Below are 12,500 nucleotides of genomic sequence, written 5' to 3' on the forward strand. Positions count from 1 at the left end.
AAACAAAGGAAAAGTGAGGAAACTTGTTCTGGAATATGAAGAAAGGAGTAAAGGCGATGCAAAACAGACAAGGAATAGCAAACTGGATTGTCTTGGAATCAAAAGGAATGTAAAGAGGGAGGCCAAACAAGTGGCCTTAGCTACAATTGTAGGAATTCAAAAAAGAAGTCCTTCACCAGAAAACAAAGAAAGGTTAAAGTATCATGTTATGAAATATGAAGAAATGATTAGAAATGACGCAGAGCACAATAGAAATATGGAACAAAAAGATGATCTTGAAGGAAAATCTTGGGACGAGAGAAAACACCTTAGGAGGAAAGCAAAAGATGTAGCCTTCGTGAGAATCAGACAAATTGCACAAGATGAAATATCACAACAAAAAAGGGATATGGTATATGATCCTGTTCAACTAAGGGAAGAGGCTCTGAAAGATGAGAAAAAAGAAGAGAAAAAGAAGGTTAAACTTGAAGAAATAGAAGAAGGCATCGTAGAAAGGCGTATTCAGTATTTTGAAAATATCATACGAAGAAATACTAGGGAAGAAGGCCATCTTCTTGAAAATATCATACGAGGAAACAAAAAGGAAGGCGATCTTCGTGGACAATCTGCTGACTTGAGAAAAAATCTTAATAGGAAAGCTAAGGATATTGCTTTGGCAAGGATAACACAAATAATACAAGAGGAATTATCAGAAGAACAAAATGAAAACCTCTGGAAAAGTGAGAAGATTGAAAAGGAACTTCAAGACTATCAAGAAGCAAATAGCTCAGGAACACAAGGAGATCCTGCTAGTAATTGTGATGATTATGAAGAAATTATAAAGGTAAAGGTAATGGGACGGAAACAAACAGCTGATCTTAGGAGGAAAGCAAAAGATAGAGCCTTTTTAAAGATTAGACAAATTGCAATGGAGGAGGTCTTTCCAGAAAAGGGAGGCTTAGTATATGCTCTTGTTCAACTATGGGAAGAGGCTCTGAAAGATGAGAAAATAGAAAAGATAAAGAAGGTTATTCATGAAGTAATAGGAAAAGGTAATGTAAAGAGGCATGTCCAGAAATTTGAAAATGTCATACGAGGAAACTTAAAAGAAGGCGATCTTCGTGGACAACCTCGGGACTTCAGAAACCATCTTAGGAGGACCACTAAAGATAAGGCCTTGGCCCAGATAAGAAAAGTAGTACAAGAGGAAATGGCACCTGAGAAAACAGGCCTAGTTCATGATCTTACTGAACTATATGAAAACGCATTGAAAGGAGACAAAATGGAAAAGAAAAATGAATACCATAAGACAATAAAAAGCCAAATATTAGAAAACATTATCGATTATTTTGAAAATATGTTTAAAAAAAAAAACACACAGAAAATGAAGGCCATATTCTTGGGCAATCTCCAGATTTGAGAGAGAATCTTAAAAGAAAAAGTGAGAACATTGAAAAGGAACTTCAAGACTATCAAGAAGCAAACAGCTCAGGAACACAAGGAGATTCTGATAGTAATTGTGATGATTATGAAGAAATTATAAAGGTAAAGGTAATGGGATGCAAACCAAAAGCTAAGATTAGAAATATCTTACAAGAGGTTATCAAAGAAGAGAACTTTGAAGAGTAAAAAAGATTTTGTTCAATAGAAGAAATAAAAAAGCAAAATCTAAAAGTATACAACTAAGAAACAATTCTGTTGGAGTAACCTAGAGGATGTGCACTGCAGAGGGAAAAAGATGAGCTTCTTCTAGTATGCATCTTCCAGATGTCAACCTTATGGTTGCTCTGTTGGAATAATCTAGAAGGCTGGCCCTGCAGAGGGAAAAAGCTTAGCTTTTTTTTAGCATGCAGTCATATCCTCAAAGGGTGCCTAAAGAAATTTTGTTGGATTCAAAAGTACATTTCATGAGTGAGTTATAATTGGAAAAGATGGCCAAGTATATAATAGATGTGAATGAGAGAACTCCTCCTAAAATTACATAAAAAAATTAGAAAAATAAATCTAAAAAACACTACACGGGAATGAAAGAAGGATAAAAGAAGCTGAGGTTCTTCTAGTATGCTATATGGAAAAAGATGTAAACAAAGAAGACTAGCTCTGTAGATAAAAGAGGCCAAGGTTCTTTTAGTATTCTATGTTCCTTGATGAAGAGGTATAAACTCTTTCTCATGTGAACATAAGGGTTGGTATTGACCGTGTAGATAGAAGAAGCTAAGGTTCTTCTAGTATGCTATGTTCTTTGATGAAGAGGTATAAACTCATTGTCATGTGATCATGAAGGTTGGTACTAGCTCTGTACATAAAAGAAGCTGAGGTTCTTCTAGTATGCTGTTTCTTGATGATGAGGTATAAATTCTTTGTCATGTAAACATAATGGTTGGTACTAGCTCTGTACATAAAAGAAGCTGAGGTTCTTCTAGTATGCTATGTTCCTTGATGAAGAGGTATAAATTCTTTGTCATGTAAACATAAGGGTTGGTACTAGCTCTGTACATAAAAGAAGCTGAGGTTCTTCTAGTATGCTATGTTCCTTGATGAAGAGGTATAAATTCTTTGTCATGTAAACATAAGGGTTGGTACTAGCTCTGTGCATAAAAGAAGCTGAGGTTCTTCTAGTATGCTATGTTCCTTGATGAAGAGGTATAAATTCTTTGTTATGTGAACATAAGGGTTGCTATTGGCTCTGTAGACAGAAGGAGCTGAGGTTCTTCTCGTATGCTATGTTCCTTGATGAAGAGGTATAAATTCTTTGTCATGTGAACCTAAGGGCTAGTATTGGCTCTTTAAATACAAGAAGCTGAGGTTCTTCTAGTATGCTATGTTCCTTGATGAAGAGGTATAAATTCTTTTTCATGTGAACTTAAGGGTTGGTACTGGCTCTGTAGATAAAAGAAGTTGAGGTTCTTCTAGTATGCTATGTTCCTTGATGAAGAGGTATAAATTCTTTGCCATGTGAACATAAGGGTTGGATTGACTCTGTGGATAGAAGAAGCTGAGGTTCTTCTAGTATGCTATGTTCCTTGATGAAGAGGTATAAATTCTTTTTCATGTGAACATAAGGGTTGGTACTGGCTCTGTAGATAAAAGAAGTTGAGGTTCTTCTAGTATGCTATGCTCCTTGATGAAGAGGTAAAAACTCTTTGTCACGTGAACATAAGGGTTTGTATTGGCTCTTTAGATAAAAGAAGGTAAGGTACTTCTGGTATGCCATGTTCCTTGATGAAGAGGTACAAACTCCTCAAGAAACATAGCATACTAGAAGAACCTTAGCTTCTTCTATCTACAGAGCCAGTACGAACCTTTACGTTCACATGAAAAGGAGTTTGTACCTCTTCATCAAGGAACAGCATACTGGAAGAACCTTAGCTTCTTTTATCTACAGGGCCAGTAACAACACTTATGTTCACATGAGAAGGAGTTTGTACCTCTTCATCAAGGAACATAGCATACTAGAAGGTACTGGCTAAGTAGATAGAAGAGGTGGAGGTACTTTTAGTATTCTATGTTCCTTGATGAAGAGGTATAAACTCTTTCTCATGTGAACATAAGGGTTGGTACTAGCTCTGTAAATAAAAGAAGCTGAGGTTCTTTTAGTATGCTACGTTCCTTAATGAAGAGGTATAAACTTTTTGTAACGTGAACATAGGGGTTGGTAATAGCTCTGTAAATAAAGGAAGCTAAGGTTCTTCTAGTATGCTATGTTTCTTGATGAAGAGGTACAAATTCTTTGTCATGTGAACATAAGGGTTGGTATTGGCTCTGTAGATAGAAGAAGCTGAGGTTCTTCTAAAATGCTATGTTCCTTGATGATGAGGTATAAATTCTTTTTCATGTGAACATAAGGGTTGGTATTGGCTCTCTAGATAGAAGAAGCTGAGGTTTTAGTATGCTATGTTCCTTGATGAAGAGGTATAAACTTTTTGTCATATGAACATAAGGGTTGGTATTGGCTCTGTAGATAGAAAAAGCTGAGGTTCTAGTATGCTATGTTCCTTGATGAAGAGGTATAAACTCTTTGTCATGTGAACATAAGGGCTGGTACTAGCTCTGTAGATAAAAGAAGGTAAGGTACTTCTGGTATGCTATGTTCCTTGATGAAGAGGTACAAACTCCTCAAGAAACATAGCATACTAGAAGAACCTCAGCTTCTTCTATCTATAGAGCCAGTACGAACCTTTACGTTCACATGAGAAGGAGTTTGTACCTCTTTATCAAGGAACAGCATACTAGAAGAACCATTAGCTTCTTTTATCTACAGGGCCAGTAACAATTCTTATGTTCACATGAGAAGGAGTTTGTACCTCTGCATCAAGGAACATAACATACTAGAAGGTACTGGCTAAGTAGATAGAAGAGGCTGAGGTACTTTTAGTATTCTATGTTCCTTGATGAAGAGGCATAAACTCTTTGTAATGTGAACATAAGGGTTGGTATTGGCTCTGTAGATAGAAGAAGCTTAGGTTATTCTAGTATGCTATGTTCCTTGATGAAGCGGCATAAACTCTTTGTCATGTGAACATAAGGGTTGGTATTGGCTCTGTAGATAGAAGAAGCTGAGGTTCTTCTAAAATGCTATGTTCCTTGATGAAGAGGTATAAATTCTTTGTCATGTGAACATAAGGGTTGGTATTGGCTCTCTAGATAGAAGAAGCTAAGGTTCTTCTAAAATGCTATGTTCCTTGATGAAGAGGTATAAATTCTTTGTCATGTGAACATAAGGGTTGGATTGGCTCTGTAGGTAGAAGCTGAGGTTCTTCTAGTATGCCATGTTCCTTGATGAAGAGATATAAACTTTTTGTCACGTGTATATAACGGTTGGTACTAGCTCTGTAAATAAAAGAAGCTGAGGTTCTTCTAGTATGCTACGTTCCTTGATGAAGAGGTATAAACATTTTGTAACGTGAACATAAGGGTTGGTACTAGCTTTGGCAAACTATATTTGCTAGAAAATCCAAAAATAGGGTTCTGGTAAGTTAAACCAAAAGTTAATTAAATTTGCTGCTTTTATGGTGGCATTCTCTGACAAGATGACCATTAACGCTAGCGATTTGGATAAAACAGATTGCTGGAGACTTTGCCTAAATGTTTGGTTCTGGCAATTGAAGAAAATTTTACTTAATTTGGTTTATGTGAGTCTTTCATTGGAATTTAAGATTTATGAATCTTCAGTAAATAATCTTTTTCATTGAATTTTTGAACTCACATAATTTTTTTAGTTTCCATTGTTTATCTTAAATAAATTTATCTATACTACTTCGTGGTTGTCCTATTTGTTTTATCTTTGAGATGTCCTATTTGCTTCGTCTTTGCGATATCACTATATGGTGAAAATGGAATTTAAATTTTAAATTAGGTTTAAAGGTTTGAAATTTGTTACCCAATTGAATTTAGCCATTGTTTTCAAAACAAACTCTGGTTTAAAATGTTAACTTGGCTTTGTATTAAGGGAAACCGCATGGCGACCTCCCAAAGCTGGTATTCGATATCGGGTATACGGATAAAGAAATAAGGTTATTACATTGAAACTTCTCTTAATTATTTCAAACGAGGAGCCTTATTCCTAAACGGTAACCAAAGCTTCACTGATTGGAAGATAAATGATTTTTTGGCGTTTCTTTGAAAGCCGAACTAAAAGTCTTTTAATAAAATTTTAAAATTTTGTTTTAGCGTAGAAATATGACATGTAAGACATGAAAAAACAAAAAAGTAGTCTACATCAAACGGAAGGGCAATGATACTGCAGTACTCTTAAAATTACTAAAAACTAGGGATTAAATTGTGATTTTCAGGACCAACATCCTTACTGATATTGTCGAGGGAAGTAAATGTTATTGTTTCTTTATTGAGCTTGTTTCGTCTGAAATATTTTTGCTCTTTAATGCTGGGTACAGGATGAATTTAATGAAGAGGGTGTTTAGTCTATTGTATCTCCCATAAAAGTAAACTTATACAGTAAAGCAATTGAAGAATTCATAATATTTAGTAGGTAATGTTAAACTACGGCTGGAGATATCTTCGCATTTATTCGTTTATTCGTATTTCAATTCAACTATTTTTTTGTGGGGTAAGAATATATCTAGGCTTTGGTTATATTAGTATTTCGATAGAACAAATCCTATTATAAACTTTCAAGTAATTCTTTTTGGCCATTGGAAGACGGGGAAGTAGAGAGCTGATAAATTATAATCATTCAAACAATAACGAAGTTTTCGTTGTACTGAATTTTTAAATGAACTAAATTATTCTCAAATGATATTCAGGAAAGGGTAGAGTTAATTTAATATTCTATTTTTCATTTTTCTTTTTATCGTCCCAAGGTAATTTTTGATGAAATTCTTAATCTCTCGAAGATTTAACAGAAATATTAGTTGTAAGATAATTAAACTAACTTAACTATATATTAAATGTCAGTTTTGTTACTTGGTATTGAAGATTGCTTTGAGATCTCATTCCTTGATTTATATATGAATATAGAAGTTTTTCATTTGGGTTAAAGAACGTTAACGCAAGAGTTCGTTCCTGAAAAAAAAGTACATTAAAGGGATCATTGAAGTGATGATGGGCCTAACAGCTGCAGTAGACATCCACTTACAGTAATATTGGCGGATACTTTTGCAGTTTTAAGAATTTTAAGACTTTCAAAACTGATATGACTGGCATTTTGTCCTGAAAATTTAATAAAGAAAATTATATTTAATAAATTCATAAATTTGGGAAAATCAAAAGCTGCATTTAAAAAAAAATCTGTGCAAGTATGTTGATCGTTTTAGACTTTCTACTTTGTAGGGAACTGGCATATTTCCTATTGCAGGGATTGTTTCACACAACAGCTACTTTTTTTACGACAATTATAGAACTCAGTGTTTTATTATTTCTGCTTTTGAAACCTTTTGAGTTAAACCTATAAAGAAGGAATAATCCGTATATTAAGAGATGACACAACAGCGGATCAAAGGGGTGGGGGGTGGAGGTGGGGGGGAGTTTTGCATGGGGGTCGCGACTCTACTTTTTAAAGAAAAAAGTTTGACTGTGAAACCTGGGATTGCACGAGAAAAACGTTTGCAAATTAAAATAGACATATAGGTGGAAAAATATTTTTTTTTTATCAGTTATCTTTACTTTCAGGTTTCATTCTTTATGAAGTTATTTTCCTTTTTACAAGTTTTTCTACGACGGTCCTCTAGCTGTAAAGTTAAAAACTATTTGTGATTCAGTGTTTGAAAGTAGATTTAATATGTTCACAAGTATTTGTGTCAAAACCATTCTAATTAAAAAACTGATATTGTCATAAATATGTACTGTAGAGTAAAGCCCTGTCCACACGATCGAGCATGCCCGTCGGGCAAACAGTGATACCAAACCACAATAGTTAGTAAGAATGAGGGTTAATGACGTCAGAAGCGGGAAAACCACAGACAGGGATCTGGCATAATACAATGTTGCCAGATCTCTGCCTTTAGTTTTCCCGCTTCTAACGTCATCAACTCTCATTTTCACTAACTATTGTGGCCTGGTATCACTGTTTGCCCGTCGGGCATGCTCGATCGTGTGGACAGGGGTTTAGGGTCAATATGAACTTTTATCCCCTTCAATGGACACGTGGTTTATGTTGATTTTTAATTGTATTGACTCTTATGCATACACTTAAAAATTTGCTACAAAAATGGGTAAAAATCCTGGAATAGAGGTTGCCAGGCATTTACCTTTTTTAAAAACGGTTATATTGACGTGAAGGAGTGATTTTACGGTTTCCAATCCGTAAAAGATAATAACAAAGTAGGGTAAAAATTACGGTCGCCTGTATTTACTGAAATACAGCTGAGAACAGTATATTCTTAAGGAGAATTTTAGGGTAAAATTACGATTTTTTAACAGTGTAGCAATTTCCACAAAACGAATTTCCCCCTGTGTTTTTATTCTCGAAATAGTTGCTTTGAAACTATAAAATTTTTGGCTGAAAGCATGAAGATCACATGTGTTACAGGCAATATCATAGTAGCCCTTCGTTTAAAAAGGTTCCTAATTCTGTCTGTTCAATATTTGGAACAAAATTCCTATCTATTGACAGTTAAAATTTGAATTGGATTACAATGTAAATTGGTTGCTACGACTTTTGTTCAATATCATTTGTAATATAGAAATATGTTACTATTAACAAATTTACGTGGCATGGAAACTCCATAATTCTATAAACGTTCAATAAACTTACCCGTTCTAGATGTAATAACAAAGCAGAGGTTTTAATATTCGAGATAACCAGTATGGTAGTCTTTTTTGTTTCTATAAAAAAGAAAAAGAATTACAGAGGCTAGGATGAAGGGAGAGGAAAACGAAAAAAGGAAAATCTTCAAATTAATAAAAGCCATGCTTTTCTCCGGAGAAATTTCTAATATGAAGAAATTAAAAAGGTTTCATGAAATTAAGCTTGGACCTTACACAAACCTTCAATGCTACTAGGAGAATATACTAAACGATATGTGGAAGATTGAAATCATCCTTGGGAGGAGGTTATGTTTTCGTCCGTTTGTCTGTTTGTCTGTTTATGAACAATTTCCTGGACATAAATTTTCTCATAAAGTAGTGAAACGTTCAGGGATTAATTGTTATGTTGAGACGTGGAAGTGATTCAATTTTGAAAGTCCTAGGTTAAAGGTCAAGGTCAAAGTCGAGCAAAATGTCGACCGAATTACCCGAAACTTTTACGGTCTAAATTAATTCTAGGAAAAGCAAGGTGGTTTCGAGAAATGAGCTGCCGTGGTCGAGGTCTGGCTTCTTAGAGTGCTTTTCTAGTTTATCTTATATCCCTTTTATAAACAAATGATACAATATCATATAAGCTTTTTATTTTCTTAATAATTTCTTATTTAGTGTTGGGGTGGCCGATGTGGTAACGTCCCTGACTGGTGAATGCCAGACTGGGGCTCGAGTCCCGCCCAAACGCGTTGGTTTCTTTGGTTGTTGCAACTTCACCCTCCTTGTGAGCTAAGGATGGTAGTTTTGGGGGAGCCTATAGGTCTATATGCTGAGTCATCAGCAGTCATTGCCTGGCCTCCTTGGTCCTAGCTTGGGGGGAGAGGGGCTTGGATGCTGGTAATGTGTTATTATGGTCAGTATCTAGGGCCTTGTACTGCTTGATAGGCAATGCCAGTGTCCTTTGCCTATGTCAGCATAAGTGGCCTTTAAAACATTTAAAGCCTTTATGTGAAAGGTGAATGTTCTTTGTAAGTTTATCCAGTCGCAGTTCAATTGGGGACAGTGCCACGCGCAATGGAGAATGAATGTCCATATTATTTGTATATTCTATCTTGATGACACTCGTGGTTGAGAAGCCAGTCTCACATAGGTATGTAGAAGTAAGAAGAGTTTTCAGAGTAATTTCACCAACCTCAGGATATTCTGCTTTCAATTCAATCTAAAATGAAAAGTTCCACCTTGCAGGAAACGTTTTTATGTTGAAAAGGTGACACAAGTCTTTTTATAGTTTATATATGAAATATCTGTTTTATTGTTGTTAATGTTTTTAAAATATTCTATTTCAGTTGTTCATTACTTCTTATATCGTATATTTATTTCCTTATTTCCTTCCCTCACTGGACTATTTTTCCCTGTTGGGGCCCTTGGGCTTATATCATCTTGCTTTTCTAACAAGGATTGTAGCTTAGCTAATAATAATAATAATAATAATAATAATAATAATAATAATAATAATAATAATAATAATAATAATAATGATAATAATAATAATAACAGCAAATTCTTAATATCATATAATTTCCTGTGTTACTTTAGTTGAGATAACTATATCTAATTAGGCATATAATCAAAATAAATGATGCTTGATTTTCATTCTCACACTTCACCTATTAGAAGTAATTCATTCAAAATTCATTGTGTTGACAATCACACAATAGTCAATAAAATCATTACGAGGAACACTCAAAAGTATCTTCTCAACTGATATCAAAATTCACAAATAATTTCAAATCTAATTTATGCCTCTTTTGGTTACTGACCCCAAACTTTTCGCTAGATTGATTGATTGATTTGAAGTTCTCTGGCAACTTTTCGCTAGAGGGATTTGTTATTTGTAGATTGAATTTATCTGTATTATGTAATAGGACCTGTGAGAAAATCAATCTTTATATGTTAAATATTAATATTAATATCAAAACATCGTAATGTATTGTAAATGAAAAGTATCGTTGCATTCAAGAACATGAGTCACAAACAGTATCTCGAAAATATTTTGAAGCAACCTGACGTGCGTATTGAATGAGGATCCCTTAAAAAACTTTAATGAAGTTCATAGAAAACGTATAATGCATATAAGAGAGTATATGATGCGTGAGGAGAGGAGACTATCATAGAACGAATCGTAGCCCCTGTGTATACATTTCAATGAAACCTACTGTAATACTGCTAGATTTCTTCAATCACATACAAAATAACAAGGAAATGATAGAATTTCGAATATTATCAGAAACTTTATTCCTGAATATCATCTTTTATATCTAAAACTATATCCTGCAAATTCCTTTAAAATTCGGAGCTGAGCTTCGTTGTCATCACTATAATTACTTCTAATAGGTGAAGTGTGAGAATGAAAATCAAGCATAATTTATTTTGATTATATGCATAATTAGATATAGCTATCTCAGCTAAAGTAACTTAGGAAATTATATGATATCAAGAATTTGCTGGGATTATTATTATTATTATTATTATTATTATTATTATTATTATTATTATTATTATGAACTGATCTAAAACCCTAGTTGGAAAAATAGGATTCTATAAGCCCAAGGGTTCAAAGAGGGAAAAATAGCCCAGTGAGGAAAGGAAACAAAGAAAGAAATAAACTACAAGAGAAGTAATGAACAATTAAAATGGATATTTTAAGAACAGTAATAACTTTGAAATAGAACTCTTATATATAAACTATAAAAACTTAAAAAAAAGAGGAAGAGAAATAAGATGGAATAGTGTGTCTCAGTGAACCCTCAAGCAAGAGAACTTTAACCCAAGCGAATGGAAGACCATGGTACAGAGGCTATGGCACTACCCGAAGCTAGAGAACAATGATTTAATTTTGGAGTGTCCTTCTCATAGAAGAGCTGCTTACCATACTTAAAGAGTCTGTTCTTCCCTTACCTAGTGGAAAGTAGCCACTGAACAATTACAGAGCAGTAGTTAACCCCGTCAGCGAATAAGAATTGTTTTGTATTTTCAGCGTTGTCAAGTGTATATGGACAGAAGAAAACGTGGAAAGAATAGACCAGACTATTCGGTGTATGTGTAGGCAAAGAAAATAATGAGCCGTAACCAGAGATTGGGATCCAATAACTCTAGCGGTAGTATCTCAATGGGTGGCTGGTGCCCTGGCCAACCTAGTACAAAATTGACCTTAATTAGAAAAAAACAAGTGATTGTTATTTTATTCAACAGCATGTAATTGACTAAAACATTCCAACTCTAATAAAATTATCCCTCATACATGACTAAGATGAAATTTGCTGTTCTCCCCCCACCCCCTCCCCCCCGCTAACATGTAAATTATCAACATCATTACATTTTTATCTCATCATTGTCATCATCTTCATCATCATTGTCCGAAAATTGGAGGCTGGCTTAATGAAATATCAATATAATGTATTCCTCCTGAATAGGTAATTGGACGGATACGTTCATATGCATATAAATGGTCGTTCAACTAATGGTCAGGAATTATTTCCTTTCAAACTGCTTACAAGTTATGTTTCGGGCATCTGTATTGATATAGGAAGGAGCAATTAATGTTATTTTTATGTATTTTAAAATCAATATTGAAATATCCCATTTCATATAACCGTAAAACTTTTCATTTATCGATACTTGTTAGATAATATTGGAGTTTATAAATATTTTTGTTTTTTGAATTTTCACCTATATTGATATCGGAAGGAGTAATTAATGTTTTTTTCATGTATTTCAAAATCAATATTTAAATATCCCTTTTCAAATAACGACAAAAGTTTTCCTTTATCAATAATTGCTAAATAATATTGGAGATTAAAAATATTTTTGTTTTTTTAATTTTCACCTTTTAAATTGTAAAAGTATTTGTAGAAGTATTGATTTAAAAGCTCAAGATGGAGACGACTGGCGAAATCTAACTGAGGCCCTTTGCGTCAATACGCGTGGAGGAGATGATGATGATAATGATGATGAGGATGAATTTTCACCTATATTTTCTTTATATAAATTGAATTGTAATTCTATTGTTCAACCAACCAACGTAGTGTTGATGAAGAATAACCTAAAATATAGGATTAATGGACTAAATGGAAGTACAGAAACTACTTTATTTCTGAGAGAATGCTGGAGCAGCAAGACCAAAGCTTATTATAAGGAACAAATGTTTTCTTATGTTAAACAGGCTAACATAAGTTTCTTTTTTATAGATGATTTATGAAAGATCTATTTTAATATTGTTACTGTTCTTAAAATATCTTATTTTACTGTTGTTACTGTTCTTCAAA

At 33.9% G+C, this 12,500-nt stretch overlaps 1 protein-coding gene across 1 annotated transcript in view; it reads left to right on the plus strand.

Annotated features, from left to right (window-relative positions):
* LOC137655238 (putative leucine-rich repeat-containing protein DDB_G0290503) overlaps window positions 1-12,500 on the plus strand; it is a 54,334-nt gene that overhangs the window by 440 nt on the left and 41,394 nt on the right. Inside the window, exons 1-3 of the mRNA XM_068389122.1 lie at window positions 1-1,208; window positions 1,394-1,604; window positions 3,269-3,438. The exon at window positions 1-1,208 is cut by the window's left edge and continues 440 nt beyond it. Of these exons, the coding sequence (XP_068245223.1) occupies window positions 1-1,208; window positions 1,394-1,604; window positions 3,269-3,438 (1,589 nt within the window). The remainder of the gene's footprint in view (window positions 1,209-1,393; window positions 1,605-3,268; window positions 3,439-12,500) is intronic.

Source organism: Palaemon carinicauda, chromosome 16 (assembly GCF_036898095.1).
Source record: "Palaemon carinicauda isolate YSFRI2023 chromosome 16, ASM3689809v2, whole genome shotgun sequence".
NCBI lineage: Eukaryota > Metazoa > Arthropoda > Malacostraca > Decapoda > Palaemonidae > Palaemon > Palaemon carinicauda.